Source organism: Petromyzon marinus, chromosome 56, assembly GCF_048934315.1.
Source record: "Petromyzon marinus isolate PM22_M1 ecotype Great Lakes invasive population chromosome 56, UKy_Petmar_22M1.pri1.0, whole genome shotgun sequence".
Classification (NCBI taxonomy): domain Eukaryota; kingdom Metazoa; phylum Chordata; class Hyperoartia; order Petromyzontiformes; family Petromyzontidae; genus Petromyzon; species Petromyzon marinus.
This window is the reverse complement of record NC_133722.1, coordinates 2642254-2665101: the sequence shown is the minus strand read 5'-3', so window position 1 is coordinate 2665101 and position 22848 is coordinate 2642254. Positions and strand designations below refer to the sequence as shown.

The 22848-nt window shown below is 55.6% G+C and overlaps 2 protein-coding genes across 2 annotated transcripts in view; one reads left to right on the top strand and one right to left on the bottom strand.

The window, feature by feature from the left end:
- The window catches only part of LOC116954775 (DNA topoisomerase 2-alpha-like), a 59066-nt gene extending 44925 nt beyond the window's left edge, over nucleotides 1-14141 (top strand). Inside the window, exons 28-36 of the mRNA XM_032975561.2 lie at nucleotides 338-538; nucleotides 853-997; nucleotides 2308-2469; nucleotides 4169-4391; nucleotides 5221-5348; nucleotides 6041-6184; nucleotides 6608-6721; nucleotides 7014-7171; nucleotides 7429-14141. Coding sequence (XP_032831452.1) covers nucleotides 338-538; nucleotides 853-997; nucleotides 2308-2469; nucleotides 4169-4391; nucleotides 5221-5348; nucleotides 6041-6184; nucleotides 6608-6721; nucleotides 7014-7171; nucleotides 7429-7647 — 1494 coding nt within the window. The 3' untranslated portion in view covers nucleotides 7648-14141. The remainder of the gene's footprint in view (nucleotides 1-337; nucleotides 539-852; nucleotides 998-2307; nucleotides 2470-4168; nucleotides 4392-5220; nucleotides 5349-6040; nucleotides 6185-6607; nucleotides 6722-7013; nucleotides 7172-7428) is intronic.
- Nucleotides 14142-17634: 3493 nt separating this feature from the next.
- LOC116954661 (uncharacterized) lies at nucleotides 17635-22756 on the bottom strand. The gene is made up of 3 exons (XM_032975359.2): nucleotides 22510-22756; nucleotides 19686-19869; nucleotides 17635-19168 (listed from the first exon to the last, which is right to left on the bottom strand). The coding sequence occupies exons 1-3, from the start codon at nucleotides 22562-22564 to the stop codon at nucleotides 19033-19035; spliced, it is 375 nt and encodes a 124-aa protein (XP_032831250.1). The 5' UTR covers nucleotides 22565-22756; the 3' UTR covers nucleotides 17635-19032.
- Nucleotides 22757-22848: the final 92 nt, after the last annotated feature.

Here is a 22848-nt window from a genome sequence, read left to right as displayed (position 1 = left end):
AAATATGAAGAGAAAAAACTGGAGGACCCTGAGAAAAATCCAAGCGACCACGGGGAGAGAGACTCGCGAACTCCAAATATACAGCAGTTGTCAGGGTCGGGGATCCAACCCCGGACCTCCTGCTTACCCGGCGAGCTACTTTAACATCTCGCCACTGCGGTGCCCCCATTGTGACGTTGTTCACTACGGCTCGGGGATCGTAGTCGTCATCCCTCCGAGATGCCCTCTTCAAATAATTGCTCGTGCCGCGCTTTCGCCCTCCTCCCACTGCCCGCCGTCCTCCCTTGTTCCTGCCCCCCCCCCCCTCCTCCACCCCCCTCGCTCCGTGGGTCGACAGCGAGTGGAGGCCCAGGAGCGCGAGGAAGAGGTGAGCAGCATGTCCACCAAGGCCGTCAAGGGCAAGGTGGGCAAGCCCAAGATGAAGCGCCTGCAGCTGGAGGAGACGCAGCCGTCCCTGCACGGCCGCCGCGTTGTGCCGCAGGTCACGCTGGCCATGAAGGCCGAGGCCAGCAAGAAGTTGGGCCGCAAAAAGGTCAAGGTGAGGGCTTCACTCCTGCACCTCCCGCGCTTTCGCGCCGCACTGGCACTTCCGAGTGGTAAGCCGTGGTCGTCAACGTTGTTGGTAGGGCGTCCCCCCACCCACCAATCAGGACCACTGGTCCCTGGCACCCCGCCCAACCCACCACCCGCCACCCCCTACCCACTTCCAGTCCCAACACAAAACTAATTATTGACTAAGGCCACAATGCACAGAGAGGGCCAAAGAGACAAAAGAGTGAATCATGATAGTTACTGAGCATCATGGGGACCCTGGTCAGGGAGACACTTTGTGGACGTTTTTGTGTTTGGCAGACGGAGGGCGTCGATGGAACGCCGGTCAAGATGGAACCTGGCGAGGACGGTGGCGGCGGTGGCGGCGGTGGCGAAGACTCTGAGTCCCAGCCGCTCGTCCGGCGAACCGCCAAGCGGGCTCCCAAAACGGACAAGTCCGAGCCTGGTTTGTTTCCCTTCGCACTCTTTCCGCTCCGATCCTTTTCGACCGCTAGCAGCGGCTCGCTCGCCCGGCCAGCGAGCGCCGGCGCCGCCGCCGTGCCGGTGGAGCCGTGCCGCCGGGCACCGCCGTTCGGGACGAGTGGCGTGGCCCTGGTGTCACCGCGGCGATGCCTGCACCTGGCGCACGCGGCTCTGTCGGCGATCAAGGTGGCGGTGCGCTGAGAACTAGCGGGGGTGGTGGTGGTGGTGGTGGCCGATGGCATCAACCCAGAATCGCACGAAGTTGCGGTTTGGCGTTATGAATTCTCCGAGCAGCCAGGAAATACACCGAGTGCAATTCGTATACACTGTGTGTGTTAAGTTGCTTGATGTCTAAGTAACAGTTGCTCATGGTTGTCATTATCCCAAGTTGATACTTAAGGTCTGCCGCATACTGTGGTAATGTGCATTCATGTACATCTCTATCGCCATGGGATTCTTCGCCAGATGTGCAGAGCCTTACCCGCTAAGTCTGTCCGAGACGTGGCGAGGTTTCCTTGAATGAACTGCTGTTATTTATTTGTAAGCGTGCATACGTGTACGAGGCAATGGGGTACCCACTGTCGCACCGCGGACCGAATGGTTATGCGAAGAATTGCATCGGCGTAATTGGCCATCTTCTTTATCGACTGTTGGATAAAGTTTTCCGTTCACCCGTGAGGTTGTCTTCCTCTTGCGCGCCTGCCGTAGCTCCGTGGCAATAAAGGATGTTTATTCTCAATCTCTGCTGTCTTGGTCTCTGGTGCTTATGAAGGGAACAATAGAAATAAGTCAAAGAGGCTTCTTTTTAAACGAGAGCGGGGAAGTGTCACGGCGTCGTTAACCTTCCACAGCGAAGCAGGCGTTGCATATTGTTAGGGTTAATTGGAACCTGTAACTAGCGGTGACCGCGGTACCGCTGCGTGTGTGTGTGCGTGCGGTGTGTGCGTGCGTTGTATGTGTATGCGTGCGGTGTGTGTGTGCGTGCGGTGTGTGCGGTGTGTGTGTGTGCATGCGGTGTGTGTGTGCATGCGGTGTGTATGCGTGCGGTGTGCGTACATGCGTTGTGCGTGCGTGCGGTGTGTGTGTGCGTGCGGTGTGTGTGTGCGTGCGGTGTGTGTGTGTGTGCGGTGTGTGTGAGTGTGCGCGTGCGGTGAGTGTTTGTGTGGTGTGTGTGCGTGCGTGCGGTGTCTGCTCGTGGGCGGCGCTGTGTCTTGTAAACGACGGACGGGGGGGGGGGGAACGGCGCGCTGCTGTGTCGATGTCGTGCTGTGCCGTGCCGTTGCCGTGCTGCAGGCAGTAAGTCGGCGCGCAAGGGAACGGCGTCCAAGAAGCCCAAGAGGAACCCGTGGTCGGACTCGGACGGGAGCGATGACCTGGAAGACAAATCCGTCAGCGATGCGGACGACATGAGCATTGGCCTCGTGCCGCGGGAGAACGTCCCACGCCGGGCTGCCGGTAACCGCCTCTTCGTTCGTGGTCTCCCACTCTGAATTTGCCCCAGCGTAGTTTTGTGCTTATCCATTTCATGTTGCCATCTCCCTGCACCACCCCCCCCCCGTGTCTTTCCTTGCCCCCCTCCTCCCTCTCTGTTGCTCTCAAAAACGAATTCATGTCACCTGTCAGTGTGTGTGTGTGTGTCCATACTTGTCCGTGTGTGTATGTGTCCATACTCTCGGTGTGTGTATATGTGTGTGTGTCCATAGTCAAGGCCTATGATACCATCAGTAGGCCTAGGCTCTGGGTTGTTCTTCGTGCTTTTGGAGTACCTGACCCTTTGCTCACGATCATTAAGGACTTTCATGATGGTGAGCGGGCCCGGGTAAAACTACGTGGCCGGGAGTCAGAGCCATTCCCTGTACACCTTGGGGTGCGACAGGGATGTCCTCTGGCTCCCACATTATTTAACATCTATTTTGACCACGTAGTTCGTGAAGCCTTCAATAGCTGTACCGGTGGAATCTACATTTGGTACAGATATAATGGGAGGCTGATCGTTGCCCGGGTGCGGTCAAGGGATGACTCCCTATTGCTCAACCACGTTATGTATGCCGATGATTTGGTAATGGCTGCTCATTCAGAGGAGGAGTTGGAGACGCTGCTGCTGAGACTGGAGCGTGCCACTAAGAGATGGGGCCTTACCATCAGCCCCACCAAAACTAAGCACCTGCCTGGGTATTTTGTACCATCGGACACTCCACCCCCACAACTCCCAATCGGTGATGGGGCAGTTGTGGAGAGAGTGGAGAGTTTCCCATACCTGGGCAGTGTGCTTATGACCGGCTCCAGTTTAACAGCAGAGGTCTCACTCCGAATCAGTCGAGCGGCAATATCTTTTCATCGGTTGCGTAACGCTGTGTGGAAGCTACCTGGTCTGTCGCTCTGCACTAAGCTTCAGGTCTTCTCGGCCACGGTCATTCCCTGCCTTCTCTACGCTTGCGAAACGTGGACCCCCTTAATAGAACATCTTCGCCGGTTAGAAACATTTAGGCTAGCCTGCCTACGATCCATCCTGGGTTTAACCCGGCTGGATTGTGTGAGGAGCTCACAAATTCTTGAAAGATCTGGGCAAGGTCCCATCGGTGAGCTCCTCTGGCAGACAAGCCTGCGTTGGCTGGGTCATGTAGCACGCATGCCCAGCCACCGCATGCCCAAACAGCTTTTGTTCGGCCGGATCGAGGGGGCTAGACGGGCGCGGCAGATGCTAGAGAAGAGATGGAGTGATGTGGTACAGGAGGACGTGGAGCTGAGTGGACTTGCCGATAACTGGTACCAGCGGTGTCAAGATTGGCCTCTGTGGAGGAGGCTCGTGAAGGACACTACTGGGCAGTTGGAGGCAGTCGCCCTCCAACAACGGAGGGCGGAGGAGCGACGCTCACAACAACGAGCGGAGCGCTGGGTGGCTAAAGCACAGCAGGTTGGCACTGTAGGGGGCACAGGTGGTGCATCAGCCAGTCAGCGGTAGTGTAGCGACCCGGGTGCTGGCCACCTACCCCCTCGTGTGGCGTGCCGGCCTTCAAAGGTGCTCACTAACAGCACTTACCCCAATTGTCTGTTAAGGCTACACGGTAGAATCTTTGTTTTTTTTTGCGTCCTTGCTTACCCCCCTTCTCTGTACCACCGCACCCGCCCCGCCCCCCCCCGCCCCCCTGTGAAGCGATGAAGCCCAAGAAGTTCACGTTTGATTTCTCGGACGGGGATGACGAAGACGACGACGAGGTGGTGAGCAGCCCCCCGCGGAGGGTCCGCTCCAAGTCCCCCCCAAGCCCCGTGGCCAAGAAGAAGACCTCCTCCTTCGACTTCTCTGACAAGGAGGATGAGGACGACGTCGCTCTGCCTCCACCTCCTCCGCCGACCAAGGCCAAAGAGGCCGTCGATAAGTACGAGCGAGGGACATGAGCGGTCGCGCACGGGGGAGATGGCTGCACGTGTCCTGCCGTGGTGGTGGTGGTGGTAGCGGTGTTGATTCTGTGGGGGGAGAGTTGGCGTCGCGGTTAGCGCGCTACGCTACAGACCCGGCGACCCGAGTTCGATTCCCGCTCACGGCCAACACCAGTTGTCTCAACCGGTTCTGGGCTTCCCCTAGGTCGACTGGGCCTCAAATGAGTACCTGGTGCAGAGTATAAACATCGCCTCTCGGGATACAAAAGCGGCCGAGCGTGGTGCTGGTCACCCACCCCCCCCCCCCCCCCCCCCCGTGTGCTGTACCGGCCTTCATACTAACAGCACTTTCCCCAACAGTCTGTTTAGGCTATATGTGGGACCTTCAGTTTTAGAGGTGATTCTGATGATTGGTTATGGTGACAACCATGATATTGGTAATGTATGTATATGTATGTTGAACTTCTTTCACACGTACGTAGCCAACCGTGCTAATCGGAGGTGCAGGGAAGCATCACAAACTAAACACAAAAAGTAGTCCTGAAGAAATTAGTTTTCAATGTAGATTTAAAAGTGCATAGCTCCAGAGGCTTCCTTACATCGGAACGAAGAGCGTTCCAGACGGCCGCGGAAGCGCATCTGAAAGCGCTCGATGCTGTTATCGTTTTTGTTCTATGGCTGAGCCAAAAACGCTGCTGCTGCTGCGAGGAGTTTGCGTGATGATGGTTTATGACTCCTTGACGAGAATGACGATGATGATGACGACATCGATGGTGGCAGTTTTGACGACTGCAGCAACAACAGCGGTGACCACGGTGTGTGCCGTAGGCGGGCGCCGGAGCCTCGCAAGGGCTGGAAGTCGACGGAGTTCGACTGGGACGAGGTGATGGGCACCCCCTCTCACCCGCCGCAGGCGCCCGCCGCTTCCGCCACGACCAGCAGCCCCGCCAAGCCCGGTAGCGCAGCAGTGCCCACCGCATCACTCCGTCCACAACAGAGTTCAATCATCAAACTCTTGAGATCGATCGGTCGACCGCTACATTCGTTCGCCGCGCCTAGTCGACAGAGGACGGTCGCGAGACCGCTTACTTAAGACGGCATCGGCAAAGGCTGCTCTTAAGTTGCTGTTGCGGTGCCCCGGGGGGTGTATCGCGTGGGCTCTGTGCGTCCGCGGGGGTGACCACGACAGGGGACTTGCGCCGGTCCTGTGTGGGGTCGTAGTCCACTTCGGGCATCGACCGCTGACTGAAGTCCCGTTGATGTGCCAGGGGCGTGGGGAGGGGAGCGTGGGAGGGGGGCGGCTTTGTGCATCGAGACAGCGGCGGGCAGCAACGTACCTGCGTAACGACGGCGCCCGTCTCCTCCGAATCAACTCGGCCTCAAATTACTACCGGGTGCGGTGTGTAAGCATCGCTTACTCGGGAGACAAAGGTGTCCGCGCGTGGCCGCTGGTCACCTCGTGTGCCGTGCCGTGCCGGCCTTCTTCATAGGTGCTCCTCGCTTAACAGCACTTGCCCCCCAGCAGTCTGTTGAGGCTGTCCAGTGTGATCTTTGCCTCATCCTGTATCGAGTCGTGAGCTGTGCTCGTCCGTTCGTTGCCCTCCCCCCCCCCCCCCCGCCACCACCCTGCCCCCCTCCTCACCGGCAGCGTTGAGCAGCGACGACGAGAAACCTGCGAGCGCGGCCAGCCCCCTCGTCTCGTCGCACGCCTCCACCAAGCCGCCCGCCGCCGCCACCTTCCCCGCCAAGAAGCCAGCCGCGTCGAAAAAACAGTCCCCGGCCGCCAAAGACGGTGAGGGTGGGGGGTGGAAAGGGGAGGGGGAGGTGGAGAATGAATGAATGAAGGATGGTGAGGTTGGAGCGAGGGAAGGGGAGAAGTGGGGAATGAATGAATGAAGGACGGTGAGGCTGGAGTGAGGGAAGGGGTGAGGTGAGGAGTGAATGACTGAATTGACTCATCTCTCACAAGTGGTGGTGGATTTGATGCCGCTGTGTACGTGTTCGTCGGGGATCCGATTCAAAATGATTGGAACAGCCCCGGGGAAATCGCCATCGCCCGTCGTCTTTACGCCCTGCCCTCTGAGTCGGGTTCACAGTGTCTCCGTTCTCCCGCGAGCGTGGCTTGGCCCTGCCGCACGCTCCCCGTCACGCGCTGCGTTGCTGCGTCTATTAAGACGGACGGGTTTTATTTATTTGACTTATTTATCCCGGTCAGGGGACAAAGCCAAGAAGAAGCCCAGCGCCAAGTCCAAGAAGCCGCTGAGCATGGACTCGGACAACGACAGCGACGAGGTCGCCTCCTCGCGCAAGCCGGCGCCGGCCGCCAAGGGTGAGCAACCGCCCGGCAAGCCTCGTGTCTCCCCCGTGTCTCCCCCGTGTCTCCCCCGTGTCCCCCGCGTGTCCCCCGCGTGTCCCCTGCGTGTCCCCTGCGTGTGTGTCTATGCCTCCCCCTGCGTGTGTCCCTGCCGATCTCCGCTAGTCCCCATGGGCCCCGCTGTTCATCCACGTGCCCCTTGCGTCTCCGCACGCGTGCACCTCCTTGCGTCTCCGCACGCGTGCACCTCCTTGCGTTTCACCACTGCCTCCGACTCCACTTCCCTTGTGTCTCCGCCCCGCGGCAGGCAAGGGTGGCGGCAGCAGGAAGAGGAAGGTGGCTGCCTCCGACTCGGAGAAGTCTGACGGGGAGTACAGCCCGCAGAAGAAGGTGACGGCCAAGGCCGCCACCGCCCTCTCCGCGGCGACTGGCAAGGCCGGCAGAGGGGCCGCCGGAGGCAGCAAGGTGAGGCAGCCGTTACCGGCCATCACGCTCTGCAGCCGTGGCTACGGTCGCCACATGCTCGCCGTTACCGCTGCAAGGCTCTCTATACCGTTAACGCGCACGACACGCGCCCCGACACACCACGGTGAAACACACCACCACGAGCAACAAACACCGGGCACACACCCATAACGCCGACGCACTGCTCATCGTAAAACCGTGTCGGCGCTGCGGACTGTAACACGGTGGACCTTGTCGTGTCGTCTCGCCGGCGGCAGAAGGGCAAGAAGGCGGTCGTGTCGGACGACGAGGGCTCGGCAGGCGTGGACAGCGACGACGGGGTAGGGGCCGGGGCCAAGGGAGCGGGGGCCGGAGCCAAGGGGGGCGGCTCATCGAGGGGCGCCCAGCAGAGGGAGCGCCCGGGGCGCGCGCGCAAGCAGGTGAAGTACTGCGAGGCCTCGGACGACGACGACAACGACGATGACTTCTTGGGCTGAAACGTGGGACCCCCCCCCCCGCTCCCGCGTCCATCACCCTCCCCCCCCCCCACCGCCCACTTCGCCCCCCCCTGCCGGCCGCCCAGCCAAGTGTTCGTCCGGGAGAGATTGGTGGGTGCCAGTCCACTCGTTGATGTCCTTTTTGCAAAAAAAAAAAATTATTATAAATCCGGGTCGTGGAGGGAGAAGATGTGTGTCTGTAAGCGTGCGTGCCAGCGTTATGTCGCGCCGCGCCAATGGGTTCGGGGTTGGGTTTCAGGACGAGGTGTGAGCGTAAGTGATTGCGTGCGTGTGTGTGTGCGGGTTCAGCCAGCAGTATTAGTGATTGGATTAGTGTTAGGGTGTAGAGATTGGATGCGTGTTACGGTTTAGAGATGGATTAATGTTCGGGATAGAGTTTGGTTGAGGCTTAGGCGAGTGGTTTTGGGAAGCGTGATACGTGTTGGGGTTGGAGTTTATTGTCATGGTTAGTGCTACAGTAAGAGTCAGGGTTATAGTTAATGTTAGGGATATAGTATGGTGGGGGTGAATTTTCGGCTTAGCGTTAGCGGCTCCAGGTACGTTTGGAGATTGGGATAGAATTGGGATGAGTGTTTGAGAGTTCTAATTATAATCGTGTTTAAACTAGTGTTGGGGTTATAGTCGCGGGTGGCGTTTGTGTTCACATTCACGTAGGAGCCTGGGGTATACATCATAGACCAGCGAGCTGCTGGGTGAAAATGGGGAAAGAGGAAGGCGGAGGAGGAGAGATTAAGCGAGAGCCCACGGCCGGTCCGCCGAACTGCAGGGTGCGGGTTGAACCCCCTGCCGTGTGTCCCGCAGCGCACCGCTCACCGTGGCCAGCGTTGACTTACTTCAGAGCCGTCCTTGTGTGGCTGCCGCCGCTCTCACACGCACCCTTGGGTTCGAAGCCAGGTTCAAGTTTTATTTTTTATTTTGTTTAACCAGTTGAGCACTCGAGAGAACGAGGTGCTGTCTCATTTGCAAGCGTGACCCAGGACATTAAGTCTGCCAGGCCGGGCGACGATTGAGTAAATTACGGCATAAGATTTTTAGTTTTTTTAAATGTGGACTTTTGACTCCTGCGCACTGTAAAGCAGATGGCGCGTGGTGTTATTACTGTGGCTAAATGCGCAGCACCACCACAACCGCAGTAATAACCAGGGCGGGACGCTTGATTCCAACCGTGAAGCTCTGCAACAAACGAACGCGCCATCGCCAGGCCGCTGAGTCACGATTGACTGCGCCAAAAAATAAGTCCACCCCCCCCCCCCCCCCATCATCGGAAAATTATGATTCTTCACTTAATTTGTCTTTGGGCTGCCTCAGGAAAGTGTTAAACATCGCCCGCTTTCCATGCGACGAACTCGCCGCGCAGAGCATACAAATGAACGTTTTTTGCCGCCTCATGTGGACGATTAAGACCTCCTGGAGGGACTTCACCAAAGTCGTAGTTTCGTGACGTTCCAGCTCTCCGACAAGCGGCCGCATGTCAGCGCTCCGCGAGGGTTCCCGAACGGTTAGCCCCCTTCGTCTCGCATGTGACAACGATAGCACACGTGCAATGTCGTTTGGAGAAGCTTGCAAAAACAATTTTCGTGTGAAAACCCTCTTCGCTTATCCCGTGGCTGCCCACGACTCTCCTTCTACTCCTCCTCCTCCTCTCTTTTTCCCCCGGCTCTCTGTCCGCCCGCCCGCCCGTGTATGTGCGCACGGCTGCTCGGTTTCGCGCACGCGGGGAGCTCGTCCGCGTTCCGAGCACCTCGGCTGTCCGACTCGTGGCACCGCGAAGAGGAGGTGAGAGCCCCTCGCACACGGCGCCATCACCGCCCATCCACTTCCGTCAAACAAACGTCAGTCTGATAATCTGCGCTCAAATGAGGATTGAGGCATCGGCGTTCATCTCCCGTTTACAGCCGCCCCACCCCCCCCGAGCCATTGATGGAAGCTCCACGTTGTTATGGCGACGGCGGCGACGAGTTTGATCCGCAGGACAAACCGCCGTTGACTTACCCACGAAGCGGCGCTCTCGCCTGCCGCTGTGCAAGCGATGGAGAGCGGTGTGCCCACATTCCGAGCGTGTTTCGTGTTGAGAGCATCGCGCACCACCTCCGACTGCACCGCTCGTGTTAGCTCTGTGGGACGTGCGACGATTCATCGCCGTTCACCTTCATCGTCAGCCGAAGTTTGCGTAATCCCGCATGGGCTTTCCTCCCCTGGAGTTCTCCGATTTTCTCCCATAGCTGATAGGCAACATGCAGAGTTTAATTAATTGGCGATTGGCCAAAAACCCCCCAAGTCTCACAGGAGTCTCCTGAAAAACAAAGATAAGTCTGCGGACTCTTCAGGCGGTCGAGTGGCTTTTCCCCGAGTGAATCGATTCAAACCTCTTTTGTTGCTGCCAAGTGATGGCGATCTCTTTTGCTTCTCTCATTTGCACCGAAAGTGGCCACCTTTTTGTACAAGCAACTAATTTGATATATGGATATATTTAACAACTTAATGGTTAACTCTTTGTCAAGTCACGGGGCTGCGTTCGGAGCCGGAGTGGGGGGTGTGGGGCAGTGCAGCAAAATCCACCGTTGTACTCTACTCCGCTCCCAACGCCTACGCTACTCCCCTGCACCTATGCGTTGCAATGGTCCAGCGGGGTGAAGTATGCCAGATAGCTCCCCCACCTTCCCCCCCCCCTCCACCCCCTCCCCCAGCACACACGGTGTGGGGAAGCTCTCATCCAGCAATGGATTGCGACACATTGTTTCTGCTATCACTTGGGGCTTCACACCAGCTACCTCCAGCGCGCGTACGCGCGTAGCGATGTCGATTACGTTGGAAGCATCCCCTGCGGTACAGCGCTGCGAAGGTGAATGAAATAGATCTTGTGAATTAATATTTATCCAAATTGAATGAGTCGATCTTTAAATGAATTCATAGCTAGGTGGAAGTGAATCGCCATACCGCGTCTGCGAATTGAGTGAAGTCCCCCAACCATGAAACGCCACCATCGGTGTGGTGTTCCTTTTCCCCTCCTGCCGTACGAATGAAGAGTAACATGTCAAATTGAATCAAATTGAAAGTAAACGATCAATCGAATCTCAATGAAAATGAATGAACCGGATATCTCCGATCGAACAGATCTCGGTGAACGTGAATGGATCGAATCTGCATGATGCTAATTTCTTAGACGTCCTTGGATGCGAGCGCCGGTGATTGTGAATTGACCGTCGGCGGGGGTTGTCTCTGACGCGCCCGTTGGCCGTGCCGTAGCCAACGTCTCGCATGTCTCTGTTGATTTTTGTCTCTCCTCTCGCGCAGCCCTGAGATTTTTTTTTTTTTACGAGCGATGATGTTGGCGCCATGAGGCAGTGCCAGGAATGGGTGGTGGTGGTGGTGGTGGTGACGACATCACCATGTGTGGGGACATCTCCATGTGTGCGCGTGCGGGGGTTTTGTCTTTTGAAGGTTCCCTTTTTACGTTTGTTTGATTTTTTTATATATATATTTGTTTAATACTCCCCGAACGTTAGCGTGTGTGTTGCCGTGGTTGGTTGTGCGTCTCGTACGAGGATGTCGATATGCCGCGTTGTGCCGCTGTGTCCCGCTCTGTGGCCCGCTCTGTGTCCCGCTCTGTGTGCCGCTCTGAGGCCCGCTCTGTGTCCCGCTCTGTGGCCCGCTCTGTGTCCCGCTCTGTGTGCCGCTCTGAGGCCCGCTCTGTGTCCCGCTCTGTGGCCCGCTCTGTGGCCCGCTCTGTGTCCCGCTCTGTGTGCCGCTCTGTGTCCCGCTCTGTGGCCCGCTCTGTGTCCCGCTCTGTGTGCCGCTCTGAGGCCCGCTCTGTGTCCCGCTCTGTGGCCCGCTCTGTGTCCCGCTCTGTGTGCCGCTCTGAGGCCCGCTCTGTGTCCTGCTCTGTGGCCCGCTCTGTGGCCCGCTCTGTGTCCCGCTCTGTGTGCCGCTCTGAGGCCCGCTCTGTGGCCCGCTCTGTGTCCCGCTCTGTGGCCCGCTCTGTGTGCCGCTCTGTGGCCCGCTCTGTGTCCCGCTCTGTGGCCTGCTCTGTGGCCCGCTCTGTGGCCCTCTCTGTGTGCCGCTCTGTGGCCCGCTCTGTGGCCCGCTCTGTGGCCCGCTCTGTGTCCCGCTCTGTGGCCCGCTCTGTGTGCCGCTCTGTGTGCCGCTCTGTGGCCCGCTCTGTGTCCCGCTCTGTGGCCCGCTCTGTGGCCCGCTCTGTGGCCCGCTCTGTGGCCCGCTCTGTGTCCCGCTCTGTGTCCCGCTCTGTGGCCCGCTCTGTTGTCCGCTCTGTGTCCCGCTCTGTGTCCCGCTCTGTGGCCCGCTCTGTGGCCCGCTCTGTGGCGCTGTGTGCGGTGCCCATCGCACCGTCGTGTTTTTTTTGCCGGCCCCTCGCCCCCTTCACCCCCATCCCCACCACCCCCACCAACCCTGGCCCGTCCATAAAAAGTATATATACACACACACACAAAAATGAAATTGGTGGGGATTGTTAAGGAGTAGTTTATCCGATTGTGACAAGTGAAGAATTTCCTGGCCTACTGCGTAGGTTTTTGCGGTTTGTGCCGAGTCGCGCCGCGCCTCGTTACGCACGGCCGATGTCCGACGTTTTGCTCCCATTGCGTTGGAAGCTTCTCGAGAGAAATGCAATTGTTCCGTCTTCGCTCCCACGCGTTGCGGAGCTTGCTCTCTGTTCCCGACAGCCTTGTGCCGGACTACAGGCAGTCCCCCCCCCCGTGTTACAGAAGACTTAGGGAAATGTGGCTTGACGCAAATGCTCCCATAAATCATGTTTTCTATGCTTCGTGGTATTCATAAACAATTGGACACAGTGTAAGTATATGTTCCATGAGTGTCATTGTGGGTAGTTTTAGGGTAGATATTCGATTACGTTAAAGAAACTTTCCGACATGCGGAAAATTCGGGTTACGGATATCTCTCGTGAACCTAACCCTTCCGTAACCCGGGGACTGCCTATACTCGGGCAACGACCCCAAGACGACACATCGGTCGATCCAGGTAGATGGAGTTGCCATCCCTTTCCTTCCTCGTTCGCCTCTCCGCTCGCTCCCTTTGAAAACGGTTTCAAAATGCCGTTCCATCACTGAATGTAGGCCATCGGCATCCCTCGCAGTCCTCCAGTCTTATCAAACCATCATATGCATCGTCGGCCACGGTTGGTCCTCTGCTGGGTAAAGGCCCCTCCCCAAGCTGCCACCGCCGCCTTCACACTATCCTGCGATGCAACAATCTGCCTAGAAACCTTCACGCGCGCCGATTCCATCGCTGCATCTCTTTTGGCGGGCGTGCTCTTGTGGCGCGTTCCATTCCTTGGCCCGCCCGCTCCCCCTCTTGCGTGATTCTCGACCACCATCGGCCATCGTTCCTTCTGACGTGTCCTGTGCAAACCCCCCCACCACCAACTGATGTTCCTTTAAACAATTTTAATCAGGTAAGTAACGTGTAACTAATCCGCGTGCTTTCTCTCATCCCACGTATCCCTCTCAACGTAATTCCAGGCTAGCGTCTCCACCCCCCCCCTTCTCCCCCCCCCATCTCCCACCTCCCCTCTCCCACCCCCCCTCTCCCACCCCCCCTCTCCCACCTCTGCCTTCCACACCCACCCACCCTCCAACCACACCCACCCTCCCACCACACCCACCCTCCCACACCCACCCTCCCACCACACCCACCCTCCCACCACACCCACCCTCCCACACCCACCCACCCTCCCTCCCACCACACCCACCCTCCCACCACACCACACTCACCCTCCCACACCCACCCTCCCACCCTCCCACCACAACCGCTTTGCGCGCGGATCTCTGCTCCTGCGCACAAACCCATCTTGCTCCCCTGCCTGGTGGCGTGGGCGTTCCCCGTAAATAACTCTGTAAGTACAAATAATAACTACTACAAGTGCATAACAACTATAACGACGACGCATCACTTTATTTAATGAGAAGGACCCGAACTCATCCCACAACACCCCCCGACACCCCCCCCCCCCTCGTCTCTCTCTACCCTCGTGTCCTAAACGACCAGCTGGTGGCGTGAAAACGCCTCGCGCCCTCATCTCGGCATCCCTTAAGAGGATTTCCCAAACTCGGCAAAAAGGTCGGGAGCGTCGGAACTTTTTAACCTAGTTAGGTAAGCCACCACGTGCGCCTGGCTGTGTTTATAATAACAAATGTGTCGTTTTTTTTTTTAAGTCACCGCGTGCAACATGGGTCAATGTTTGTATCATGATTACTATCGAGTACTGTGTCGTTTTACTTTTAATTTGTTTTTGCATCCATGAAGTTTTTAGATGAACTGTCGTCGGTTAAGCACATTTTAAACGAGTCTCACGTTGCGTTTTTATCCCGTTTTACCGCGTCGGGTCGGGTCAGGGGGGGGGGGAAACGGTGTCCGTGTGCGTTTTGAATAGGAAATTCCGGATGATGGCTTAATGAGCATTCCTACATGTCTCTATTAAATATGTTTGGTTCTGTAAACGTCCCGCGCGTGGCCTCTTTCCGTGCCTTGCCCCTAAGACGGCCAAGAGCGTTGGCAGCGATCACGAGGTGGGATTGCTAACACGGGAGGGGGGGTTTGCGACTGTGAACCGCGGGCAATCGGCTTGCAGCGAAGAGAACGGCGAGAAATGCTACGGAAGGTTTTGTAGGATCGATCGCCTTGGAGGAGTTGCTGGGGGATCGTGGCCGCATTCACTGAGGATCCCCTGGACTGCCTCGCTGGACAAACAAATGGATCCTCTACAACAGCGGTCCCCAACCTTATTGGTACCAGGGACCGATTTTGTGGAAGACAATTTTTTACGGACCGGGAGGGGGGGGTCATCATTGGGTCTTTCCCCCTTTTCAAAGAAGCTCTCCAGCGACGTTTGGTTTTTTTACTCATTTTGGCTACTAGGGGGTAGAGCTTGTGGGCTTACCAACACTGTGACTGAGACAAGTGCACAGTGCGGGAAAGAGGCGCGGACGGAAGTGGTAAATAATAAAATAATTGGCGGGCCACGCGCGGGCTCCACCGCTCTCACCTCCTGCTGTGTGGCCTGGTTCAGAACAGGCCGCGGTCCGGGGGGTTGGGGGCCTTTGCTCTAGAATACGGAGGTGTGGGGGTGGCGGGAGTGGTCCTTGAGTGAGACGATCAGGAAGAGGAAGATGGCGATCGTTCCTGGGACCACGTCCTGCGGAAGCCCCGGTGACTGCCTGGAGATGGTAAATCGATCCTCGACGCAGGGAATGGGGGTCCTTGAGTCAATCATGAAGATGACAATCGTTCCTGGGAGATGTCCTGCCGAGGTCCAGATACGATGGTGAACGAAGAACTGGAACTGATAACGCTGCTGTTGCTTGGACAGGCCCTCATTACGTCCTTCTGGCGTATGGCGTGTGTAAATTATGCAGTTCCACCACTGGACCAGAGGATTAGGAACAAAGGATGTATTTGAGTATCCTGCAGAGGCAGCGTTGTCTCGATGCTAATTGGGGCTTTGCATTGAGCGGGAGGGAGGGGAGAAGAGGGGGGGGGATCCCAGATACAGTATGAAAGAGACGGGACGTGGAAACGGGTGTATACCGCGGTAAAAAAAAACTATTGGGACTATTCGAGACCAACAGAGACACCGATTGTTAAGAAAACAAGAGGAAGTGACCCCATGAAAAGATGTACATACAGTGAGGGAAAAAGTATCTGATCCCCTGCTGATTTTGTACGTTTGCCCACTGACAAAGAAATTATCAGTCTATAATTTTAATGGTAGGTTTATTTGAACAGTGAGAGACAGAATAACAGCAAAAAAATCCGGGAAAACGCATGTCAAAAATGTTATAAATTGATTTGCATTTTAATGAGGGAAATAAGTATTTGACCCTCTCTCAATCATAAAGATTTCTGGCTCCCAGGTGTCTTTTATACAGAAAACGAGCTGAGATTAGAAGCACTCTCTTAAAGGGAGTGCTCCTAATCTCAGCTTGTTACCTGTATAAAAGACACCTGTCCACAGAAGCAATCAATCAATCAGATTCCAAACTCTCCACCATGACCAAGACCAAAGAACTCTCCAAGGATGTCAGGGACAAGATTGTAGACCTACACAAGGCTGGAATGGGCTACAAGACCATTGCCAAGCAGCTTGGTGAGAAGGTGACAACAGTTGGTGCGATTATTCGCAAATGGAAGAAACACAAAAGAACTGTCATTTTCCCTCGGCCTGGGGCTCCATGCAAGATCAAACCTCGTGGAGTTGCAATGATCATGAGAACGGTGAGGAATCAGCCCATAACTACACGGGAGGATCTTGTCAATGATCTCAAGGCAGCTGGGACCATAGTCACCAAGAAAACAATTGGTAACACTACGCCGTGAAGGACTGAAATCCTGCAGTGCCCGCAAGGTCCCCCTGCTCAAGAAAGCACATATACATGCCCGTCTGAAGTTTGCCAATGAACATCTGAATGATTCGGAGGACAACTGGGTGAAAGTGTTGTGGTCAGATGAGACCAAAATGGAGCTTCTTCTTTGGTTCTTTCGGTAAAGTCACGTAGAATGAGAATAAAATAATAAAATAAAATATCACAATTCTCACGACGTTTCGGCCACAACACAAGTGTTGTTATTTTATTAATGTGTTTATTCTCATTCTACGTGACTTTACCGAAAGAACCAGAGAAGATGAATCCTTGCAGTCACGAAAGCTTCAAATCGAAAAATCAAAATGGAGCTCTTTGGCATCAACTCAACTCGCCGTGTTTGGATGAGGAGGAATGCTGCCTATGACCCCAAGAACACCATCCCAACCGTCAAACATGGAGGTGGAAACATGCTTTGGGGGTGTTTTTTTGCTAAGGGGACAGGACAACTTTACCGCATCAAAGGGATGATGGACGGGGCCATGTACCGTCAAATCTTGGGTGAGAACCTCCTTCCCTCAGCCAGGGCATTGAAAATGGGTCGTGGATGGGTATTCCAGCATGACAATGACCCAAAACACACGGCCAAGGCAACAAAGGAGTGCCTCAAGAAGAAGCACATTAAGGTCCTGGAGTGGCCTAGCCAGTCACCAGACCTTAATCCCATAGAAAATCTGTGGAGGGAGCTGAAGGTTCGAGTTGCCAAAGGTCAGCCTCAAAACCTTAATGACTTAAAAAAGATCTGCAAAGAGTGGGACAAAATCCCTTCTGAGATGTGTGCAAACCTGGTGGCCAACTACAAGAAACGTCTGACCTCTGTGATTGCCAACAAGGGTTTTGCAACCAAGTACTAAGTCATGTTTTGCAGAGGGGTAAAATACTTATTTCCCTCATTAAAATGCAAATCAATTTATAACATTTTTGATATGCGTTTTTCTGGATTTTGTTGTTATTCTCTCTCAGTTCAAATAAACCTATTAAAATTATAGACTGATCATTTATTTGTCAGTGGGCAAACGTACAAAATCAGCAGGGATCAAATACTTTTTTCCTTCACTGTAAGAGACAGACAAAACAGAATCGCGTGGCAACATACACGTCTTGAGAGAGCCACCAACACGAGTCTCGAAGCTTTGGTGGTCTGTCCACCGCTTCTCCCGTCCTATTGAACATGGCTCCTGGTCTGTGCATCACTACGCAAACACTAATCTTTTTATTTTAACAGTTAAGGCTTCACCGAGCTATATAGCTCTTTTTCAGAAGCCACCTGGCAATCACAAATGACAGCTCAACAAAGTGGCTTGTGGAAATTTACAGCAGCCAAATCATTTAAAACGTGCGTTTCTAAATGTGGAGGTGAGAAACCGTAGAAAAATCCGTGCGACCACGGGGAGAGAACGTGTGGACTCCGAATACAGAGGTATCGGCGTCAGACCCCACGACTTGTATACCAGGCAAGGTAGTTAACATCTCGCCACTGTGCAGCAAGAACAGCAGTTTCTCTGCACAACGTCCAACACGGCATATTATTTTTCTGCACACATTCGTAATAACCAAACATTGCGCGCCAGCATTTTTTAAAAAAGTCCTGTTTATTCGCACAGCCAGGCTCGACAAGAACGCTGCAGGGCGGCCTATTCCGAGGTCTCTGCAGCGCCCCACCCCCCACGGGAGGACGATTCACGGATGGCCAACAGCTACAAAGAGCTGGGCGGTGATGTTAGCCAAGGACAATCCCGACGGCGAGCGACGGCAACTGGGAGGTCTCGAGGTGGCCGTCATGTTTTAAAGTAATGTCACTAATAAATATGGGGTGGGTTTTTTTTTTTTGGGGGGGGGGGGGGGTTTAGACCGTGTAAATATAAATGTCGCTAACCCACGACCACCACCTGACACAGCCAATCGGTAAGGTTTGTTACGTAAACAAAACGTGCCGATTACTACTGCAGCACACACCCGGTGTGTCGGCAGTGTTAACACATTTACAATGAGTGCTGTAACGTTTCTCTGGCGATTACAATAACCAGCTTCATTGGGCGATTTGCCAGAATTGTGAAGTCTTCCCGTCTCGGTCTTAAACAGAGTCCAGGTGATATCACTATGAGCCTATCGTCTCGGTCTTAAACAGCGTCCAGGTGATATCACTATGAGCCTATCGTCTCGGTCTTAAACAGCGTCCAGGTGATATCACTGTGAGCCTATCAGGTGAGAAGACCACAGTGGGGCGGCTAAGGTAGTTATATAAATTACAATGCATCGTGAACCTGAGAATATGCGGCACCTGTGCAGGTTGTCTGAAAAAGTCCTTTTCCACTGGTACATCCGTGCCAAGCCAGCATGGGTGATTTACCTAACCAAGCCAAAACCAAACCATGATATGCTGGCCTCCACGCTCTTGGGGGGGGGGGGGGCTACGTGGTGTGTGGTCGAGGGCGGTGCGGCAAAATCCATCATTGTACTGTTTGCCGCCTTTTATCAACCCGCTCTGACGAGCGTGGTGAAGTATGGTAAAAAAAAACCCTAGCTAACCCGCATGGCAAGCCCTCATCCATCAGTGGATTGATAGATGGCTGTACATAAACAACGCAGCATTTAATCTTTATATAACCCAGGTCACCCTTGTGATCGAGGCAATATTTAACGCATATTAAAGGGTCTATATTTCATATATCCGAGGTTAAAGGAAACCGCTAATAACAAACACGGTAAATGAAAAAAACATCGTTGGCGGTGCAACCACCGGTGGTGCCGCGAGGTTCCCCGGCGCGTGGAGCCGAATTCTGCTCCTGGCACGTGGGAGCAAAACGGCGGACGTCGTAGCGAACGCCACGCGGTACGACCCGAAAAACGCATCGGAGGGCTGCGCAGCAGCACGACCGCGGAAAAATCCCCGCGGTAGCAGCGGCGGCGGCCCTTGTCGTTCCATTCCCAAGGCGGAGCGCAGGAGGTGCCCACTGCCGGCGGTGCCGGCTCAGGGCCGCGTCTCCGCGTCCTCCACGTTGGCCAGCTGCATGCGACGGCGCGCGCTTAGCTGCTTCGCTCGGTTCCGCTCCACCTGGCCCTTGGCGAGGATGAAGAGCGTCACGCCGACTGGCATCCCGATCAGCCTGCGCAGACGCACGCCAGCAAGGGCACGCACACCCGCCATCACGCGTAAATAAAAGACGAAAGATCACCCCCGCGTAGCCTTTTAACGGGCTGTTTGGGGTAAGTTGGCGAGTAGCACCGATGAAGGGCGGCACCACGCCCGGCCGGCCGCCTTTGTCTCCCCAGTGGTGATGTCAACACACCGCGCCAGGTACTCATTCGAGGGCCGAGTCAAGTACACGACACTTGGGGCCTGCGTGGCAGAGCGAAGCGAGCACGTCTCCGGCATTCTGGACGCTGGCAGAAACTAAAACGGCCGCATTCGTCTCCCCTATGCTGATGTTTTATACACACCGCACCAGGTACGAGATTGAAAACTAATTTCTTTAAAACTGCTTTTTGTGTTTTAGTTTGTCGTCCTTCCCCCGCACCTCCGATTAGAACGGTTGGCGCCGTACGGTGCGAAAGAAGTTCAACTTACACCACACCTCCAATTAGGTTAAAATATGAGTCACTTAAGTGGCCGCGTGCTCGCACCAGGCCCAGCCAACGGACTTCATGGGGTTCTTGGCGGGGCGCTGCGGGATGTAGTTGGGGTCGTTGTAGAGCCTCTGCTTCACGGACCCGGCGCCTCCCGGCGGCGGCCGCCGCTGCTGCTGCTGCTGCTGGCGGAGTCGCCCAGCGGCGCCGTGGAACCGGGCAGAGCGAGCGCCCAGCAGCCCTGCGTGGGAAGGGCAGCAGACAAAATATCTCCCCCCGTGAAGTCTTCACAGACTTCTTAGCTCTTTCGGTAAAGTCACGTTGAAGGAAAACAATAATAAAAAATATATAAAACAATAAAAATTCTCACGCCGTTTCGACCATAACACAAACGGTTATGGTCGAAACGTTGTGGGAATTTTTTGTTTTATATATTTTATTATTTTATTGTTTCCCTTCAACGTGACTACCAAAAGAGCTAAGAATATGAATTACTGCAGTCACGAAAGCTTTAAATCAAAATTTATTCACAGACTGTTGAGGTGGCAAGTGCTGTTAGCGAGTAGCACCTAGGAACTATTTTACCAGGTAACGCCCGCTTACCGATATAGCGAATTTTTTAGAAGTGACCTGCCCACACGCGATAGCTTATCGTCGTGTGGAGATTTATAGCAGCCAAATGACTCTAAACTGCACGTCGATTCTAAACGTGGAGGGGGAAACCACCAGAGGACCCGGAGAAAAATCCACGCGACCACGTGGAGAGAGAAAAGCAAACAGCAGCAGGCGCCAGGGTTGGGATGAAACCCAGGACCTCCTGTATACCAGGCGAGGTAGTTAACATCTCCTAGCCACCGTGATGATGATGAGAGAGAGACATGCAAACTCCAAATATACAGCAGCAGGCGCCAGGGTTGGGATGAAACCCACGACCACCTGTATACCAGGTGAGGTAGTTAACATCTAGCCACCGTGATGATGAGAGAGAGACACGCAAACTCCAAATATACAGTAGCAGGCGTCAGGATCGGAATCAAACCCAGTACCTCCTGAATACCAGGCGAGGTAGTTAACATCTAGGCACCGCGCAAATTCCTCAGGTCACGATGACACCGCACGATTTGAGTTTTTTAACAGCGGTGCTATTTCCTTCTCGGGCGTGCGCTGCTCGGTCCTCGACATAGTAACGTGGAAAGCCCACCACCGGCTCCCCCGGCACCTACGAAAAGCATCGATGACCGCTGGCCGTTAAGAGCACGCGGGTCCCTGACCTTTTGCCGGGTATTTTGTCTAAAGTTGACTCTCTCGCCACCACAACGCACGGTGTGGTGATGCTGCTCGGCCCGTTGAGAATCAACGCCGCTCCAAATCAGCGCGGGATCCATCAGCTCAACAACCATCGCCGCCGCGTCTCTCAACTTTCACCAGCGGCAACCAACGCTCAATCCACTGCTGGATGACGAAGGCCTCCCTACCCTCACCCACCAGAGCATCGCCCCGTCATCGTTCACCGTCATCGTTCACGCACGAACGACAACAAATCGAGCACTTGCACGCACGAGCGAGTTTTGAGCGCTCCATCTCCGCGGTGAATGCTCCTCTCGGGGGGGGGGGGGGTCAGGGGTCATTTGGCTCCTTCCTCCGTTGCCAGCCTCGACCATGCAAGTCGTGATCTGTCTACGGAGTCGAGACAAACTTCGCCAAAAGGGGCAGCGACAACACGGCCTTGAGGCCCACCACCACCACGGCCTTGAGGCCCACCACCACGGCCTTGAGGCCCACCACCACGGCCTTGAGGCCCACCAACACGGCCTTGAGGCCCACCAACACGGCCTTGAGGCCCACCACCACGGCCTTGAGGCCCACCACCACGGCCTTGAGGCCCACCACCACGGCCTTGAGGCCCACCACCACGGCCTTGAGGCCCACCAACACGGCCTTGAGGCCCACCAACACGGCCTTGAGGCCCACCAACACGGCCTTGAGGCCCACCACCACGGCCTTGAGGCCCACCAACACGGCCTTGAGGCCCACCACCACGGCCTTGAGGCCCACCACCACGGCCTTGAGGCCCACCAACACGGCCTTGAGGCCCACCAACACGGCCTTGAGGCCCACCACCACGGCCTTGAGGCCCACCAACACGGCCTTGAGGCCCACCAACACGGCCTTGAGGCCCACCACCACGGCTCCTCTCTCATCGTCCTACTGAAGACGGCTTCTGTTCCTGTGCGTCCCTAGGCACACGCTGAACTATTTTGACAGGGTGGTGAGGCTGCTAATTTAGCTGTTTCAGTAAACCACCTGGCTATCACAAATGACAGCTCAACGAAGTTGGCTTATCATCATGAGGCGATGTATAATACTGTAGGCGGCAAGTAATCTAAACGCCTATTCTTTTATTCTAAGTATACGAGGACCCGCAGAAGAATCCACGCCACCATGGGGAGAGAGAGAGACATACAGATTGCCGACGCAGAATCACACAAAATAATCATTCTTAGAACGATTAATCGATTGCAACGTCTTGTCAAGATAACACAATGTCCTCACGGTTATCTTGTGAACATGACCTCCACAGCTCCTAAGAAACGCGTCTCCCTAGTTTCTGCTTCTCCTCTTCCCTGTTCTTTATTACGAACAAGGTTCATTGCCCGAAACGTCGCCCCCCTATTCACCGCGGCTTTCCTTATTAGGCCCGCAGCGATGTCGAGTTTGCGCTGCGTGCCCCACTAACAACAGCCGCCATTGGCCATCCCAGCGGTGGGCTGTCGTCACCGCAGCGCCTGTGCCAGGCTAGGTGCACCCTCGAGTACAGCGTCTGCGTCCACCAAAAACAAAGCGTGTTGTAGCGTGAACGTCAAGAGAGATATATACGGACCACGGCTGGGAGCCGCGGAGAAGGCGAATCTCCAAGCGGCGAGTCCACTCATCATCGTCTTCGCTGTGAGCAGGGCCTGCAAGGCGTCTCACGCGTGCCGCTGCTCGTCACGTGACGAGGGCTCGCGCTGCTGGAGACGTTGGGGGGGGGCGGGGGGGGGCGCTTCGCTGCTGATGCCCTCGACGCCTTGCACTGGGCCCTGAGACACACCCACGTGGTTTGGGTTTCTTGTGGCTGGCCCCGTGACGTCACTTCCCACGCCCCGCCCCCACGCCCCGCCCCCACGCCCCGCCCCCACGCCCCGCCCCCACGCCCCACGCCCCGCCCCCACGCCTCCCC